Source organism: Chiloscyllium plagiosum, unplaced genomic scaffold (assembly GCF_037043375.1).
Source record: "Chiloscyllium plagiosum isolate Xiang-an unplaced genomic scaffold, Cpla_swu_hap1 HiC_scaffold_44, whole genome shotgun sequence".
Taxonomy (NCBI): domain Eukaryota; kingdom Metazoa; phylum Chordata; class Chondrichthyes; order Orectolobiformes; family Hemiscylliidae; genus Chiloscyllium; species Chiloscyllium plagiosum.
In genome coordinates, this window is record NW_028270182.1 from 1,315,420 (window position 1) to 1,334,970 (window position 19,551).

Below are 19,551 nucleotides of genomic sequence, written 5' to 3' on the forward strand. Positions count from 1 at the left end.
GCTTTTTAAATGCTGAAATTGTACCAGCCTCCACCACTTCCTCTGAAGGCTCTTTGCATACACTCACCACTGTCTGTGTGATGGGGACAATCCGAAAATGAGATAGCTTTGGCAAATAGGGTTAAGAAGAATCCAAAGGGATATGCATACATACATACATTAAAGAGAAAAGGGTAACTAGGAAGAGAATAGTGCCTCTCAAAGATCAGCAAGGCAATCTGTGTGTAGAGGCACAGGAGATGGGGAAAGATACTAACAAGTATTTTGCATCAGTGTTGAGTGCGGAGAAGGATGTGGAAGATATAGAATGTGAAGAAAGGGACAGGTTTTTACATGTATTTGGAAAGGCAAAGACTGATGAGGGATAGCTAACAAGGCTTTGTGTGTAGGGAAATCATGTTTCACAAACTTGATTGGTTTTTTTTGAAGAAGTAACAAAGGGGATTGAGACAGAGTGGTACACGTGATCTATATGGACTTCAGTAGGGCATTTGACAGTGTTCCTCATGGTAGACTTGTTCGCAAAGTTAGATCTCATGGAATACAGGGTGAACTAGCCATTTGGATACAGAATTGGCTTGAAAGTAGAAGGCAGAGGGTGGTGATGGAAGGTTGCTTTACAGACTGGAGGCCTGTGACTAGTGATGCGTCATAAGGATTGGTGCTGTGTCCACTGCTTTTTGTCATTTAAATGATTTGGATGTGAGCATAAGAGGTATAGTTAGTAAATTTGCAGATGACACCAAAATTGGAGTTGTAGTGGACAGCGAAGAAGGTTACCTCAAAGCACAACAGGATCTTGATCAGATGGACCAATGGGCTGAGGAGTAGCAGATGGAGTTTAATTTTAATAAATGCGAGGCGCTGCATTTTGGAAAAGCAAATCAGGGCAGGACTTATACACTTAATGGTAAGGTCCTAAGGAGTGTTCCTAAACAAAGAAACCTTGGATTGCAGGTTCATAGTTCCTTGACAGTGGAGTCACAGGTAGGTAGAATAGCGAAGAAGGTGTTTGGTTTTCTTTCCTTTATTGATTAGAGAAATAAAGCATAGGAGTTGGGAGGTCATGTTGCAACTGTACAGGACATTAGTTAAGCCACTTTTGGAAATTTGTGTAAATTTCTGGTTTCCTTCTTATCAGAAGGACGGTGAGAAACTTGAAAGGTGTCAGAAAAGATTTACAAGGATGTTGCCAGGGTTGGAGGGTTTGTGCTGGAAATGTGTTGCTGGAAAAGCGCAGCAGGTCAGGCAGCATCCAGGGAACAGGAGAATCGACGTTTCGGGCATAAGCCCTTCTTCAGGAATGGGGAAAGTTTGTCCAGCAGGCTAAGATAAAAGGTAGGGAGGAGGGACTTGGGAGAGGGGCGTCGGAAATGTGATAGGTGGAAAGAGGTCAAGGTGAGGGTGATAGGTCAGACTGGGGTGGGGGCGGAGAGGTCGGGAAGAAGATCTCAGGTTAGGAAGGCGGTGCTGAATTTGATGGATTTGACAGACAGGGTGGGCGGAGGGGAAATGAGGAAACTGGTGAAATCCGAGTTCATCCCTTGTGGTTGGAGGGTTCCTAGCCGGAAGATGAGGCGTTCTTCCTCCAACCGTCGTTTTGTTGTGGTCTGACGATGGAGGAGTCCAAAGACCTGCATATCCTTGGTGGAGTGGGAGGGGGAATTGAAATGTTGAGCTACAGGGTGGTTGGGTTGGTTGGTCCGGGTGTCCCAGAGGTGTTCTCTGAAACGCTCTGCAAGTAGCCGGCCTGTCTCCCCAATATAGAGGAGGCCACATCGGGTGCAGAGGATGCAATAGATGATATGTGTGGAGGTGCAGGTGAATCTGTGGCGGATATGGAAGTTTCCTTTGGGGCCTTGGAGGGAGGTGAGGGGGGAGGTGTGGGCGCAAGTCTTGCACCTCCTGCGGTTGCAGGGGAAGGTGCCGGGAGTGGAGGTTGGGTTGGTGGGGGGTGTGGATCTGATGAGGGAGTCACGGAGGGAGTGGTCTTTACGGAATGCTGATAGGGGAGGGGAGGGAAATATATCCTTGGTGGTGGGGTCCGTTTGGAGGTAGCGGAAATGACGGCGGATGATGCGCTGTACATGGAGATTGGTGGGGTGGTAGGTGAGGACCAGTGGGGTTCTGTCCTGGTGGCGGTTGGAGGGGCGGGGTTCAAGGGCGGAGGAGCGGGAAGTGGAAGAGATGCGGTGGAGGGCATCGTCGACCACGTCGGGGGGGAAATTGCGGTCCTTGAAGAAGGAGGCCATCTGGGTTGTGCGTTTTTGGAACTGGTCCTCCTGGGAGCAGATGCGGCGGAGTCGAAGGAATTGGGAGAATGGGATGGCGCTTTTCCAGCAACACATTTCCAGCTCTGATCTCCAGCATCTGCAGACCTCACTTTCTCCTTGGAGGGTTTGTGTTCTAGGGAGAGGCTGAATAGGCTGGAGCTGTTTTCCCTGGAGTATTGGAGGCTGAGGGGCAACCTAATAGAGGTTTATAAAATCATGAGGGGCATGGAGAGGATAAATAGGCAAGGACTTTTCCCTGGGTTGGGGTGTCCAGCACTGGAGGGCTATTCCTGATGAAAGGCTTTTGCCCGAAACATCGATTTACCTGCTTTTCGGATGCTGCCTGGCCTGCTGTGCTTTTCCAGCACCACTCTGATCTAAAAGCTAGAGGGCTTAAGTTTAGGGTGAGATCCATTTATAAGGTTCTTCTTTCGTCATTGCAATTTACTGTCCTGTTTATTTTTGTGTCGTCTGCAATTTGGTTATCGAGCCTTCTATCCCTGTATCCACGTCATTAATGCAGATTGTAAATAGCGGGCGTCCAAGGCTTGAACCCTGTGGCACCCCACTCGTTGCATCTTGCCATCCAGAAAAAGACCCACTTACCTCAACTCTGTTACCTCAACTCTATCCAAGATAACAAATTACCCCTAATCCCATTTGATCCAACCTTGTGAATTAACCTTTTGTGCAGCACCTTATCCAATGCCTTCTGGAAGTCCAAGTATATTACATTTACAGGATCCTCATTATGCACTTTGCTTGTTATATCTTCAAAGAACTCTAACAAATTCGTCAAACATGCTTTGCCCTTCGTAAAACCATGCTGACTCTGATGGTTAGTGTTTTGACTTTCCAAATATCCCGATATTACTTCCTCTAATTGATTTTAACACTTTCCCCACTACAGATGTTAAACTAACTATGTAATTTACCAATATTGCCTCCCTCCCTTTTTGAATAAGGGCATTACATCAGCATTTTTCCAATCCACTGGAACCTTTCCCATGTCCAGGGAATTTTGTAATATTGTAACCAATGGATCTACTATCTCCACTGCCACTTCTTGTTTCAAATGTTCTGTTTGTAGTATGTTTGTCTGCACATTCTTTAATCTTTGCCTGTGAAGAGACTCAGTACCAACTAGAAAATCATCCGATTGGAGCTAGTCAAAGTATTTGAAATTCACTTTATTGGTCATACCCATTGTACAATAAAAAAAATTACATTCTAAGATTGTTCTATTGAAGTGGTACTGGCAGAAACCATTAAAAGCTAAAGAGGTATCCACCTTTGTTACATCAGATAGTTCATAGCAGCATCAAAGTTGAAACTTTATTGCTGGAACAGCACAGCAGGTCAGGCAGCATCCAGGGAACAGGAGATTCGACGTTTCGGGCACAGGCCCTTCTTCAGGAATGAGCAGAGAGTGTTCAGCAGGAGAAGATAAAAGGTAGGGAGGAGGGACTTGGAGGAGGGGCGTTGGAAATGTGATAGGTGGAAAGAGGTCAAGGTAAGGGTGATAGGTCGGAGTAGGATGGAGGCGGAGAGGTCAAGAAGAAGACTGCAGGTCAGGAAGGCGGTGCCGGGCTGGAGGGATCCGGCTGAAACAAGGTGGGGGGAGGGGGGATGAAGAAACTGGTGAAGTCCAAGTTCATCCCCTGTGGTTGGAGGGTTCCCAGTCGGAAGATAAGACGCTCCTCCTCCGACCGTCGGGTTGTTGTGGTTTGGCGGTGGATGAGTCCAATGACCTGCATATCCTCGGTGGAGTGGGAGGGGGAGTTGAAATGCTGTGCCACAGGTTGGTTGGGTTGGTTCGTCCGGGTGGCCCAGAGGTGCTCTCTGAATCGCTCCGCAAGTAGGCGGCCTGTCTCCCCAATATAGAGGAGGCCACACCGGCTGCAGCGGATACCACCCCACCAATCTCCATGTACAGCGCATCATCCGCCGTCACTTCCGCCACCTCCAAACAGACCCCAGCACCAAGGATATATTTCCCTCCCCTCCCCTATCAGCTTTCCGTAGAGACCACTCCCTCCGCGACTCCCTTGTCAGATCCACACCCCCCACCGACCCAACCTCCACTCCCGGCACCTTCCCTTGCAACCGCAGGAGGTGCAACACTTGCGCCCACACCTCCCCCCTCACTTCTCTCCAAGGCCCCAAAGGAAACTTCCATATCCGCCACAGATTCACCTGCACCTCCACCCACATCATCTACTGCATCCGCTGCAGCCGGTGTGGCCTCTATATTGGGGAGACAGGCCGCCTACTTGCGGAGCGATTCAGAGAGCACCTCTGGGCCACCCGGACGAACCAACCCAACCACCCTGTAGCACAGCATTACAACTCCCCCTCCCACTCCACCGAGGATATGCAGGTCATTGGACTCATCCACCGCCAAACCACAACAACGCGACGGTCGGAGGAGGAGCGTCTTATCTTCCGACTGGGAACCCTCCAACCACAGGGGATGAACTTGGACTTCACCAGTTTCTTCATCCCCCCTCCCCCCACCTTGTCTCAGCCGAATCCCTCCAGCCCGGCACCGCCTTCCTGACCTGCAGTCTTCTTCTTGACCTCTCCGCCTCCATCCTACTCCGACCTATCACCCTCACCTTGACCTCTTTCCACCTATCACATTTCCAACGCCCCTCCTCCAAGTCCCTCCTCCCTACCTTTTATCTTCTCCTGCTGAACACTCTCTGCTCATTCCTGAAGAAGGGCCTGTGCCCGAAACGTCGAATCTCTGTTCCCTGGATGCTGCCTGACCTGCTGTGCTGTTCCAGCAATAAAGTTTCAACTTTGATCTCCAGCATCTGCAGACCTCACTTTCTCCTCATAGCAGCATCAAGTCATGCTATTCAGGTTTAAAAATGTTCTAGCTACATTCCAAATCTATCAAATCAAATTTATTTAGACAATATCTTAAAATCCAGCAATACTGGACTGAACATGTAAAACAGAACCTTTTAAGCAGTGACAGATGACAATAAATTTAGGCATAAATCCACTTGCAAAAGCAAGGATAATTTACCCAGCATACATTGGAAAGCAGGGGCAAGTATTGCCAAAAGTGAAGGCTCTGACACAATTCTCCATTCCTAAAACTAAATGGGAAATTGAGATTTAAGGGAGTATGTGGTTTTTATTGGAAACTTGTGCCTACTAATCTTTGCATAATAGCTATACCGAGGCCATAAGAAATAGGAACAGAAATGATTTGGCTCCTCAACTCTGCTCTGCCTTTCAATAAGATAGTGGCTGATCTGACATTCAGCATGCCCATTTTCCATGCCTTTTCCCTGTAACCTGTGATTCCTCTACTAAGCAAAATCTATAAGATATAAGAGTAGAATTACGCCATTCAGCCCAGCTATGCTCCACTATTTGATCATAACTGATACGTTTCTCTACCAAACTAATCAAGAAGCTATCTATCCCTGATTTAAGTACAATCAATGCCTTAACCTCCACAGTTTTTTGCAGCAATGAGTACTACAGATTGACTATCCACTATCTGAAGAATTACCTCCTCATTTCAGTTCTAAGGAGTTGTCACTTCAGTCTGAGGCTGTTCCCTCGGGTCCTAGTCTCTCCTCTTAGTGGAAACATCTACTCCATGTCCACTCTGTCAGGCTGTCAGTATTCTGTCAGTTTAAATCAGGTCTTCCCTCATCTGTATAAACTCTATTGTGTACAGACTCCTGAGTCCTCAACCACTCCTCATATAACCAGCCCCTCATCCTGGGATCATTGTCGTGAACCTCCTGCAGACCAACTCCAATGCCAGTACATCCTTCCTTAGATGCAAGGCCCAAAACTGCGCACAATACTCCAAATGTGATCTGAACAGAGTCTTATATAGCCTCAACAGTACATCTCTGTTTTTTGAATTCTCGCCCTCCTGAAATGAATGCTAACATTGCATCTGCCTTCCTAACTACCAACTGAACCTGCTTGTTAACCTTAAGAGAATTCTAAACTAGGACTCCCAAGTCCCTTCTGCTTCAGATCTTCGAAGCCTTTCCCTATTTAGAAAATAGCCTATGTCTCTATTCAGCCTAGGAAAGTGCATAACCTCGCACATTCCCACATTACATGCTATCTTCCATTTCTTTGCCCAGCCTCCTAGCCTGTCCAAGTCATAAACTCTCACATGAAAGGGAACGTCCTCTCAGCATTTACCCTATCAATCTCCTTAAGAATTTGATTATGTTTCAGTGAGATAACCTCTCATTCATTGAAACTCCTGAGTAGAGGCCCAAACTGTGCAACCCTTGCTCATAAGACAGTCCCTCCATACTGGGGTTTAACATACTGGGCGGCACGGTGGCACAGTGGTTAGCACTGCTGCCTCGCAGCGCCAGAGACCCGGGTTCAATTCCCGCCTCAGGCGACTGACGTTCTCCCCGTGTCTGCGTGGGTTTCCTCCGGGTGCTCCGGTTTCCTCCCACAGTCCAAAGATGTGCAGGTCAGGTGAATTGGCCATGCTAAATTGTCCGTAGTGTTAGGTAAGGGGTAAATGTAGGGGTAGGGGTAGGGGTGGGTTACGCTTCGGCGGGTCGGTGTGGACTTGTTGGGCCGAAGGGCCTGTTTCCACACTGTAAAGTAATCTATGTAATCTAATCTAATCTATAATGAATGTTCTCTAAACTGCCTCCAATGAAATAATATCTTTCCTCAGTAAATGGACCAAACTATTCAGAGTACTCCATATGTGGTTTCACCAGCTTATACAGTTGCAGTAAGACCTTATTTATGTTTATGTATTTATTATATTTTTATTTAGTGAAAAGTATTGTACAGTGTTGCCATTCTCCAGTGCCATTTTAAAACACAGATAAATTAACTGAAACATAGAACATAAAGGTAGAAAAGAAATTCAAATCATGTTCAACTTTACAATCCTTCTTGATAAGTGCTCCGCCATGGGTCTCGTGGCCAGCCATGAGTCCACTGTCACTACTACTGTAACAAGAGTCGCCTCTTTTTGGCATCATCTTGCTTCCACCAACAGCTCAGCCACTGAGTACTGAATCCTTGCTGGACCTCGCTAATGCAGCTACTGCACCAGTTCAAACTCTATTCTGCCACCACTATGTGTCCGCTTTGGGCTCACCACTGCTGCAGCCCCTACTGATGTTTCCGGAACTCAATCTGGGTTCAACTCGCTGCTTCCACCTCCTGCACTAGATGCAGATGCCACTGGGAACCCAAACTCACCTCCACTGAAGCAGGCATGAATCCGCTCTAGGACCACCTCATTGATGCAGAGACGCTGGGCTCATTTTGGATCCGCACTGGGTTTGCTCACTGATCGCCACAAGTCCATGCTTGATTCACTCAGTAACGCCCGTGCCATTGCCACGACTGAGCTCTTCAACAAGAGTAAAAGAAAGAAAAAGAGAAGAAAAGAAACAAGAGAAACGGAATGACTGGACAATCCTTGGGTTCAGGAGCCCTACTCTGCTGTCATCTTGCTGAAAGACTTCCCTACTCTTGTACTTCAATGCCCTTGAAATGAAGGCCAACATTCGATTAGTCTCCCTGATTGCCTGCTGCACCAAAATGCTAACATTCTATGTTTCATTCACAAGCTTTTCATTATTTATATAAATGTGAATACAGGAGGTGTGTTCAGTCAGACTACTGCGACCCCTAGGACTCATAACGGCACACAAACCAACAGCCACGCTCAGACAACAACTCACCAGAACGAAGGACCCGATACCCAACATGAGCAAAACTAATGTAGTGTACAAAATACCTTGCAAGGACTGCACAAAACACTATATAGGACAAACAGGAAGACAGCTAACAATCCGCATACGTGAACATCAACTAGCCACGAAACGACACGACCAGCTATCCTTAGTAGCCACACACGCAGACAACAAGCAACATGAATTCGACTGGGACAACACTACTATCATAGGGCAAGCCAGACAGTGAACAGCCAGGGAATTCCTAGAGGCATGGCATTCATCCACAAACTCCATCAACAAACACATCGACCTGGACCCAATATACCAACCACTACAGCGGACAGCTGAAACTGACAACCGGAAGCGGCAGGGACAGACCACTATAAACACCGGAGGAAACATCAAAGAAGCTCTTCGCAGGAGGCTCCCAAGCACTGATGATGTCGCCTAGCCAGGGGACAAAACGTTTGCAACAAAAACTTCCAGCTCGGCGAACAGAACCACAGCAACGAGCACCCGAGCTACAAATCTTCGCACATTGGTCAGAATGTTGAGTGTAGGAGTTGGGATATTACCTTGCAGCTATATAGGATGTTGGTGATGTGACTTTTGGAATACAGCGTACAATTTAATAGGAAAGATGCTGTTAAATGTGAGACGGAGCATCAAAGACTTACAGGGATGTTGCTGGGACTGGAGGGTTTGAGCTATGGAGAGAGGCTGAATAGACTGGGCCTGTTTTCTCTCCACCCTTGAGGCTGAGGGGTGACCTTTATAGAATTTTATAAAATCATGAGGGGCATGGATAGGGTAGTTGAAACTTTATTGCTGGAACAGCACAGCAGGTCAGGCAGCATCCAGGGAACAGGAGATTCGACGTTTCGGGCACAGGCCCTTCTTCAGGAATGAGCAGAGAGTGTTCAGCAGGAGAAGATAAAAGGTAGGGAGGAGGGACTTGGAGGAGGGGAGTTGGAAATGTGATAGGTGGAAAGAGGTCAAGGTGAGGGTGATAGGTCGGAGTAGGATGGAGGCGGAGAGGTCAAGAAGAAGACTGCAGGTCAGGAAGGCGGTGCCGGGCTGGAGGGATCCGGCTGAGACAAGGTGGGGGGAGGGGGGATGAAGAAACTGGTGAAGTCCAAGTTCATCCCCTGTGGTTGGAGGGTTCCCAGTCGGAAGATAAGACGCTCCTCCTCCGACCGTCGGGTTGTTGTGGTTTGGCGGTGGATGAGTCCAATGACCTGCATATCCTCGGTGGAGTGGGAGGGGGAGTTGAAATGCTGTGCCACAGGTTGGTTGGGTTGGTTCGTCCGGGTGGCCCAGAGGTGCTCTCTGAATCGCTCCGCAAGTAGGCGGCCTGTCTCCCCAATATAGAGGAGGCCACACCGGCTGCAGCGGATGCAGTAGATGATGTGGGTGGAGGTGCAGGTGAATCTGTGGCGGATATGGAAGTTTCCCTTGGGGCCTTGGAGAGAAGTGAGGGGGGAGGTGTGGGCGCAAGTGTTGCACCTCCTGCGGTTGCAAGGGAAGGTGCCGGGAGTGGTGGTTGGGTCGGTGGGGGGTGTGGATCTGACAAGGGAGTCGCGGAGGGAGTGGTCTCTACGGAAAGCTGATAGGGGAGGGGAGGGAAATATATCCTTGGTGCTGGGGTCTGTTTGGAGGTGGCGGAAGTGACGGCGGATGATGCGCTGTACATGGAGATTGGTGGGGTGGTAGGTGAGGACCAGTGGGGTTCTGTCCTGGTGGCGGTTGGAGGGGCGGGGCTCAAGGGCGGAGGAGCGGGAAGTGGAGGAGATGCGGTGGAGGGCACCGTCGACCACGTCGGGGGGGAAATTGCGGTCCTTGAAGAAGGAGGCCATCTGTGTTGTACGTATTTTGAACTGGTCCTCCTGGGAGCAGATGCGGCGGAGACGAAGGAATTGGGAGAATGGGATGGCGTTTTTACAGGGGGCAGGATGGGAGGAGGTGTAGTCCAGGTAGCTGTGGGAGTCGGTAGGTTTGTAGTAGATGTCCGTGTTGATTCGGTCGCCTGAGATAGAAACAGAAAGGTCTAGGAAGGGGAGGGAGGAGTCCGAGACTGTCCAGGTGAATTTGAGGTCGGGGTGGAAGGTGTTCGTGTAGTGGATGAACTGTTCAACCTCCTCGTGGGAGCACGAGGTAGCGCCGATACAGTCATCAATGTAGCGAAGAAAAAGATGGGGGGTGGGGCCAGTGTAGTTGCGGAAGATGGATTGTTCCACATACCCTACGAAGAGGCAGGCATAGCTGGGGCCCATGCGGGTGCCCATGGCTACTCCTTTTGTTTGGAGAAAGTGGGAAGATTGGAAAGAAAAGTTGTTCAGGGTGAGGACCAGTTCGGTCAGTCGAAGGAGGGTGTCGGTGGAAGGGTACTGGGTGGTACGGCGGGAAAGGAAGAAGCGGAGTGCTTTGAGTCCTTCGTGATGGGGAATGGAGGTGTACAGGGACTGGATGTCCATGGTGAAGATGAGGCGTTGGGGACCGGGGAAGCGGAAATCCTGGAGGAGGTGGAGGGCGTGGGTGGTGTCACGAACGTAGGTGGGGAGTTCTTGGACTAATGGGGACAGGACCGTGTCGAGGTATGCCGAGATGAGTTCGGTTGGGCAGGAGCAGGCTGAGACGATGGGTCGTCCGGGGCAGTCAGGTTTGTGGATTTTGGGCAGGAGGTAGAAACGGGCGGTGCGGGGTTGTGGGACTATGAGGTTGGAGGCGGTGGATGGGAGGTCCCCTGAGGTGATGAGGTTATGGACGGTCTGGGAGATGATGGTTTGGTGGTGGGGGGTGGGGTCATGGTCAAGGGGACGGTAGGAGGAGGTATCTGCGAGCTGGCGTTTGGCCTCAGCGGTGTAAAGGTCAGGGTAAATACACAAGGTCTTTTCCCTGGTTGGGGAAGTCCAGGACTAGAGAGCATAGGTTTATGGTGAGAGGTAAAAGATTTAAAAAGGTTCTGACGATAACGTTTTCACTCAGAGGATGGTGTGTGTGTATGGAATGAACTGCCAGAGGAAGTGGATAATTGCATTTAAACACATCTGGATGGTATATAATTTGGAAGGATGTTGAAGGATGTGGGCCAGATGATGGCAAATGGGACTAGGTCAGATTGGGATGTCTGGTTGCCACGGACAAGTTGGATTGAAGGGTCTGTTTCAGTGCTGTATGACTCTAACTCTGTAAGCACCTCCAATTCTCTTTGTGTCGCAGCTTTCTACAGTTTTTCTCTTTTTGAACAAAACTGTGCTTTTGTCCTCCCTTCCAAAATGAGCAATTTCACATTTTCCCATATTATATTCCATTTACCAACATCTTTGCCCACTTAACTTAGCAATATATGTCTGTCTAAACTATTTGTAGTCCTCTTGGTAACTTGCCTGTACTACCTATTTTTGTGTCACCTATGAATCTGGGGACAGAACACTCACTTCCTTCGTCCAGGTCAATAATATGTATTTTTAACAGTTGTGACTTCAACACTGATCCCTGTGGAACCCCATTGGTTATAGATCCTGAAAAAGTGCCTCGTATTCTCACTTGCTGTTTCCTGCCAAATAGGCAATTCTCTATCCATGCCAATATGCTACCTTTGATACAAAAGACTCATGACTTAACCTTTTATGAGGTACCTTGTTGAATGCCTTCTGGAAGTCCAGTTAGTTCTCCTCTATCCAAACTGGTTGAGACTTCTTTGAAATCCTCTGTTAAATTAGTCAGGCACAATTCCCCTTTCACAAAATCATGCTAACTACTTAATTAAATTATGAATTTCAAAATGTTCTGCTATTCCTTAATAATTAGGGATAGTCAACATGGCTTTATGCTTGGGAAATCATATCTCACGAAGCTTGATTGAGTTTTCTGAAGAAATAACAAAGAGGATTGTTGAGGGCAGAGCAGTGGAATGTGATCAACGTAGACTTCAGTAAGGTGTTCGACAAGTTCCCCATGAGAGACTGGTTAGTAAGGTTAGAGCTCATGGAATACAGGGAGAATTAGTCATTTGGGTACAGAACTGGCTCAAAGGTAGAAGACAGAGGGGGGTGGTGGAGACTGGAGGCCTGTGACCCGTGGAGTGCCACAAGGATTGGTGCTAGGTCCTCACTTTTCGTCATTTATATAAATGATTTGGATTTGATCTTAAGAGATATAGTTAGTAAGTTTGCAGATGACACCAAAATTTAAGGTGTAGTGGACAGCGAAGAAGGTTACCTAAGATCATAACAGGATCTTGATCAGACGAGCCAGTGGGTTGAAGAGTGGCAGATGGAGTTTATTTTAGATAGGCAATAGACAATAGGTGTAGGAGTAGGTCATTCGGCTCTTCGAGCTAGCACCACCATTCATAATGATCATGGCTGATCATCCACAATCAGCATCCTGTTCCTGCTTTATCCCCATAATCCTGGATTCCATTATCTCTAAGACCTCTATCCAACTCTTTCTTAAACGTATCCAGAGACTGGGGCCTCCACTGCCTCCTGGGGCAGAGCATTCCACACGCCCACCACTCTCTGGGTGAAGAAGTTTCACCTCAACTCTGTTCTAAATGGCTACCTCTTATTTTTAAACTGTGTCCTCTGGTTCTGGACTCACCCATCAGCGTAAACATGCTTCCTGCCTCCAATGTGTCCAATCCTTTAATAATTTTATACATCTCAATCAGATCCCTTCTCATCCATCTAAACTCAAATGTATACAAGCCCAGTCTCCCCAATCTTTCAACATATGATAATCCTGCCATTCTGGGAATTGACTTCGTGAACCTACCCTGCACTCCCTCAATAGCCAGAATTTCTTTCCTCAAATTTGGAGACCAACACTGCACACAGTACTCCAGGAGCGATCTCACCAGGGCCCTGTACAGCTGCAGAAAGACCTGTTTGCTTCTATACTCAATTCCTCTTGTTATGAAGGCCAGCATGCCATTAGCTTTCTTCACTGCCTGCTGTACCTGCATGCTTGCTTTCATTGACTGATTTACAAGAACACCTAGATCTCGTTGTACTTCCCTTTTACCTAACTTGACTCCATTTAGATAGTAATCTGCCTTCCTGTTCTTGCCACCAAAGTGGATAACCACACATTTATCCACATTAAACTGCATCTGCCATGCATCTGTCCACTCACCTAGCCTGTCCAAGACACCCTGTATTCTCATAACATCATCCTCACATTTCACCCTGCTACCCAGCTTTGTGTCATCAGCAAATTTGCTAATATTACTTTTAATACCTTCATCTATATCATTAATGTATATCGTAAACAGCTGCAGTCCCAGCATCGAACCTTGTGGTACCCCACTGGTCACTGCCTGCCATTCTGAGAGGGACCTGATTAATACTACTCTTTGCTTCCTGTCAGTCAACCAATCCAAGTCAGTACCTTGCCCCCAATACCATGTGCCCTAATTTTGCTCACTAATCTCCTATGTGGGACCTTATCAAAGGCTTTGTGAAAGTCCAGATATGCTTACATCCACTGGTTCTCCCTTGTCTATCTTCATAGTTACATCCTCAAAAAATTCTAGAAGATTAGTTAAGCACGATTTCCCCTTCGTAAATCCATGCTGACTCTGACCTATCCTGTTACTGCTATCCAAGATAAAGGTGAGATGCTGCATTTTGGAAAAGCAGAACTTTATACACTTAATGGTAAGGTCCTAGGGAGTATTGCTGAACAAAGAGACCTTGAAGTGCAGGTTCATAGCTCCTTGAAAGTAAAGTAGCAGGTAGATAGGATAGTGAAGAAGGCATTTGGTATGCTTTCCTTTATTGGTCAGAGTATTGAGTATAGGAGCTGGGAGGTCATGTTGCAACTGTACAGGACATTGGTTAGGCCACTTTTGGAATGTTGCATGCAATTCTGATCTCCTTCCTAAAGGAAGGATGTTGTGAAACTTGAAAGGGTTCAGAAAAGATTTACAAAGATGTTGCTAGGGTTGGAGGATTTGAGCTATAGGGAGAGGTTGAATAGGCTAGGGCTGTTTTCCCTGGAACGTCGGAGGATGAGGGGTGTCTTTATAGAGGTTTACAAAATCATGAGGGGCATGGATAGGATAAATAGACAAAATCTTTTCCCTGGGATGGGGGAGTCCAGAAATAGAGGGTAGGTTTAGGGTGAGAGGGGAAAGATATAAAAGAGAGCTAAAGGGCAACTTTTTCACGCAGAGAGTGTTACGTGTATGAATGAGCTCCCAGAGGAAGTGGTGGAGGCTGTTACAGTTACAATATTTAAAAGGCACCTGGATGGGTATATGAATAGGAAGGGTTTAGAGGGGTATGGGCTGAGTGCTGGCAAGTGGGATTAGATTAGGTTGGGATATCTGGTCGGCATGAATGAGTTGGACTGAAGGGTCTGTTTCCGTACTCTATGTCTTTATGATTAATTGATCCCAATGTTTTTCCAGCAGTAGATGCCAGGCTAATTGCTCTATAGTTACGGGGTTGTTTGCCTCTTCCCCTTCTTGAATAGGGGTATCACATTGGCAGTTTCCCAGTTCTCTGGTACTTCTCCAGAGTCCAAGGATTTACAATGCATTACAACCAATACCTCCAATATATCCGTGGTTACCTCTTTTAGGATCCTGGAATGCAAACCATTGGCGGAAGGGGGCTTATCTGCCTCTAGCCCCATTAGTTCATTTAATACTGTTTCTCTAATGATGGTGGTTGAAATTAAAACCTGTGTTCTTTGGTATTAATGAGCTGTTTAAAATCTTCTGCCATAAAGACAGATATTTTCCACTGTAATTTTCCACAACATTGTTCTAAAAGCAAACAAACTTGATATGGTAAACAGAATGCTAAGCAGCCTTCGAGAAGTTGAAGACGATCCCAGTAGCTGTGCTTCATTAATCCTAGATATGTGCTCTCTGGAGTGACTTTCTTTCAAGTTTGAGTTTTATCACTTTAATTTCTCCTTCCTGTTCACCTGCAGTTGAATTCTCTCCAACTCAATTGTCTCACCAGTTGGGTTTGTGCACTGTTCTTTCAGCTTCAAATATTGTGCTATTACCTCAATTATGGCAACCCTCTTAGCAACTAACAAAGGCAAAATAGATGAAGAGAGGATGTTTCCTTATGTGGCAATCTAAAATCAAAGATCGTATTTTTAGGATAAGAGGTAGCAGATTTAAAATAGAAATGAGGAATTACTTCCCTCAAAGGGTCTTGAATCTGTGGCTTTCATTATAGTAGAGTACGGTGGTTACTAAGGCATTGAATAAATTTAAGGAGATGATAGAGTTTTAATTGGTACTGGGTTATGGAGAGTGGGTAGGACAATGGCGTTGAGGCTGAGATGGGATCAACTGTGATATTAAATGGCAGAGTAGGCTTGGGGCTGAATTTCCTACTCCAGCTCTGAGCTCTTAATTTCTTTTGATATAATAATGGTGTATTTTCTTCTAGTCTTTTCCAATTGTTGAAAGTTAGCTTTCCAATTTAATAATTTCCTTGCTGTGTATCCTACTGTGAGCCCCTATCTGCACCTTATGACTGAGGTTACAACAATGTACTGTCATTATTGTCTCACTACTCCATGAGTCACAACATCAAATAAAAAAATACTTTTCCAATGATTAAGATAACCAAATAAGAGTGTTATCTGCATCAAGTTTTAAACAATGTAACCTATCAACTGGGTTTATTAATAATCACAATTATTGATTTATTATCAAAAGAAAGCTTATTTCAATAAAGTTTCAATCATTAGTTAGCATGCACAGTCAATAATATAGAAATATAAATGATTATCCTTCTAATACCTCCAAAATACATGCAGTAACTTTACAGGAAAAAAAAATGTATTTTCCATAGAGGTTATCTGTCTGAAAAACATTTTGGGAAAATGGATTATTCTTGAAGTCAAAGGGATAAAATGTAGAATGTTCCAGAATCTTTTACTGTGATATTCTATCATCTGAGGTCAATTGTGCACAGTTGTCTCTGGAATCTTGCAGGCATAGCAAGCACCTGCATTGCAACTTTGAGGTGGTCTTTCAAAAGAACAGTTAGGTTTCACCCTTATTCAATAAGAGGGTTTTCTTTTCAGAAATAAAAGATATGAACTGGTTCGTAGGGATCTATCCAATTCCGCTTGTTCATGGCAGACTTTTGCCTAACTGAAATAGATGCAGCAAAGTACCTCTCCAAACCAGCATTGTTTAAAATCAATCCTGATGTAGAAGTGCCGGTGTTGGAGGAGGTGGACAAAGTCAGAAGTCACACAACACCAGGTTATAGTCCAACAGATTTATTTGAAATTCCAAGCTTTCAGAGCTTAGCCCCTTCAGATGAAGTGAGAGAGAAGTGCACAGGCAGAGTGTTTATGGGCAAAGATCAAAAGATCATACAAATGGTGTGAGTGGAATATCGAAAAATAAGTCTCTGCAAATGTTCAAAAGTATCAGACGGTGTGAGTAAAGTGTCAACAGATGAATAACAAGCGAAGGCAGATGAGGCAGTTCCAGCAGGAGTTAACAGGTAGATAAGCAGGCATAGTTAGTCATTTGACTTACAGCATATCTTGTTTTAAAAATGTCTTCAACGTCCATATGATTTTTCAATGACCCCTTAAAGAAACCACTCCAAGTAAATCCATTCTTCACAATCCTTCAAGTTTAGTCCCCTAAGCAAGATAAGATATAAAGCAGTCATAACGAGTTTTGAGAAGACATGTAGCTCAGGTTGAGCTGCTGGATGTTGCTCGTTGAGATGGAAGGTTCACTTCCAGACATTTGGTCACCCTACTAGGTAACATCTTCAGTGGGCCTCTGAGCGAAGCACTGCTGATGATTCCTGCTTTCTATTTATGTGTTTGGGTTTCTTTGGGTTGGTAATGTCATTTCCTGTGGTGATGTCCTTTCCTGTTTTTCTCAGAGGGTGGTAGATGGGGTCTAACTCGATGTGTTTGTTGATAGAGTTCCGGTTGGAATGCCATGCTTCTCATGCGTGTCTCTGTTTGGCTTGCACGAGGATGGGTGTGTTGTCCCAATCGAAGTGGTGTCTTTCCTCATCTGTATGTAAGGATACTAGTGAGAGAGGGTCATGTTGTTTTGTGGCTAGTTGATGTTCATATATTCTGCTGGCTAGTTTTCTGTCTGTTTGTTCATTGTAGTGTTTGTCACCGTTCTCGTCTGGAAATGAACCTTCCAGCTCAGCGAGCAAACCTACATCCAGCTGTCTCAACATTAAAATGATTACACTTCAAAAATATGTCACCAACTTTAAGATGTTCTGCCAATCAGAAATGGACGTGCATCACTCCGTTTCATAAAAAGGGAAGAGTTGCAAAATAAGTTATTGAAGCAGAAGATTATTACTTCAGAGAAACTAAGAATTGAAAGATAGAGTGGTTGAAGTCAAATTTTGGGTTTTTTGATTTCTTTCTGGCTCAATAATGGTGTCACTCATTGTTCTATTACACTCTAATTATGTTTTGTTTAAATGCAGGGGATGGATATGAAGTCTGTGCAATCTGTCTGGATGAGTATGAGGAGGGTGACAAACTTCGAATATTACCCTGCTCACATGGTAAGCCAATTCTGTACTTGTGTAATCTTTGTTCTGCTGGTGGCAAAAACTGTCTGGGTGCTGAGGAGCAAACTGTGGGTTGACAGCAATGAATCACTGAATACTTGATCTGTTAACTCAGCTGATATTAGCTACCAGAACATTTCTGCTTCCTGGATCTGTCGAACGTCAAACTGTGTCTTTGTACATAAAGCTTCCTTGTGTTCTCTATTCCAGTCTTTCTCATCCACTTGCTTTCCTGCTCACCATTATTTAGATGGTGAAGAGAAGTGTGTGGAAGTCATGGAGATGATGTCCCAAGTTGAAAAAATGTTTGTGTAGAGAGGGCAGAAGGACATGAGACTGTTGGACTATTTAGTATCTGAAAAGATCTGTAGCCCACTACTCCATTGATCACAACATGAATAAATTCTTCAAGAGGATTGGGTATATTTTGCTTGCTATGAGGTGCTAATTTCAAAGCAGAGCAGGTTGTTAGAGGTCATAGAGGTATTCAGCACAGAAACGGGCCCTTTGGCCTAACTCATCCGCGCCAACCAGGTTTCCTAATCTGAACTGGACCCATTTGCCTGCATTTGGCCCATATCCTTCTAATGCTTTTCTATCCATGTATCTGACCAAATGTCTTTTAAATGTTGTAATTGTATCTGGCTCTGCCCACTTCCCCTGGCAGCACATTCCATATTATGTGTCAACTTCTGTGTGAAAAAGTTGTCTTTCAGGATCCTTTTTAAACCTTTCCGCTGTCACACTAAACTATACCCTCTGGTGTTGGATTCCCCTACCCATTTGAAAAGACTTTGGCTATTGACCTTTTCTATGCCCCTCGTGATTTTACAAACTTCTATAAGGTCACCCCTCAGCCTCTGGCGCTCTGAGGGAAAGACGTCCCAGCCTCTCATAGAGTCATAGAGATGTACAGCACGGAAACAGACCCTTCGGTCCATCCCGTCCACACCGACCAGATACCCCAACCCAATCTGGTCTCACCTGCCAGCACCCGGCCCATATCCCTCCAAACCCTTCCTATTCATATAGCCATCCAAATGCATCTTAAATGTTGCAATAGTACCTGCCTCCACCACTTCTTCTGGCAGCTCATTCCATACATGTACCACCCTCTGCGTGAAAAAGTTGCTCCTTAGGTCTCTTTTATATCTTTCCCCTCTCACCCTAAACCTGTGCCCTCTAGTTCTGGATACCCCCACCCCAGGGAAAAGACTTTGTCTATTTATCCTATCCATGCCCCTCATAATTTTGTAAACCTCTATAAGGTCACCCCTCAGCCTCCGACGCTCCAGGGAAAACAGCCTCAGCCTGTTCAGCCTCTCCCTGTAGCTCAGATCCTCCAACCCTGGCAACATCCTTGTAAATCTTTTCTGAACCCTTTCAAGTTTCACAACATCTTTCCGATGGGAAGGAGATCAGAATTGCATGCAATATTCCAACAGTGGCCTAATCAATGTCCTGTACAGCCGCAACATGACCTCCCAACTCCTGTACTCAATATTCTGACCAATAAAGGAAAGCATACCAAACACCTTCTTCACTATCCTATCTACCTGCGATCATTGGCCCATCTGATCCAGATCCTGTTATAATCTGAGGTAACCCTCTTCGCTGTGCACTACACCTCCAATTTTGGTGTCATCTGCAAACTTACTAACTGTACCTCTTATGCTCGCATCCAAATCATTTAGGTAAATGACAAAAAGTAGAGGGTCCAGCACCGATCCTTGCGGCACTCCACTGGTCACAGGCCTCCAGTCTGAAAAACAACCCTCCACCACCACCCTCTGTCTTCTACCTTTGAGCCAGTTCTGTATCCAAATGGCGAGTTCATTAGAACTCAAACCGTCCAGTCTTTGTAACATTCTTGTAAATCTTTTTTACACCCTTTCCAGTTTAATGACATCCTTCCTTTAGCAAGGAAGATAAACTTGTAATATATATTTCACCAATTAGTATCCTCTGAACGTTGCACTTCAAAGAAATGTGAATGACTAATGTCTTAGAGCTAAGGTG

At 45.8% G+C, this 19,551-nt stretch overlaps 1 protein-coding gene across 4 annotated transcripts in view; it reads left to right on the forward strand.

Moving 5' to 3' along the window:
- The window catches only part of LOC122543409 (E3 ubiquitin-protein ligase RNF167-like), a 125,999-nt gene that overhangs the window by 90,792 nt on the left and 15,656 nt on the right, over positions 1-19,551 (forward strand). For all 4 annotated transcript variants that reach the window (XM_043682117.2, XM_043682116.2, XM_087982942.1 and 1 more), the window contains one exon: positions 17,446-17,526. In XM_043682117.2, the coding sequence (XP_043538052.1) occupies positions 17,446-17,526 (81 nt within the window). The remainder of the gene's footprint in view (positions 1-17,445; positions 17,527-19,551) is intronic.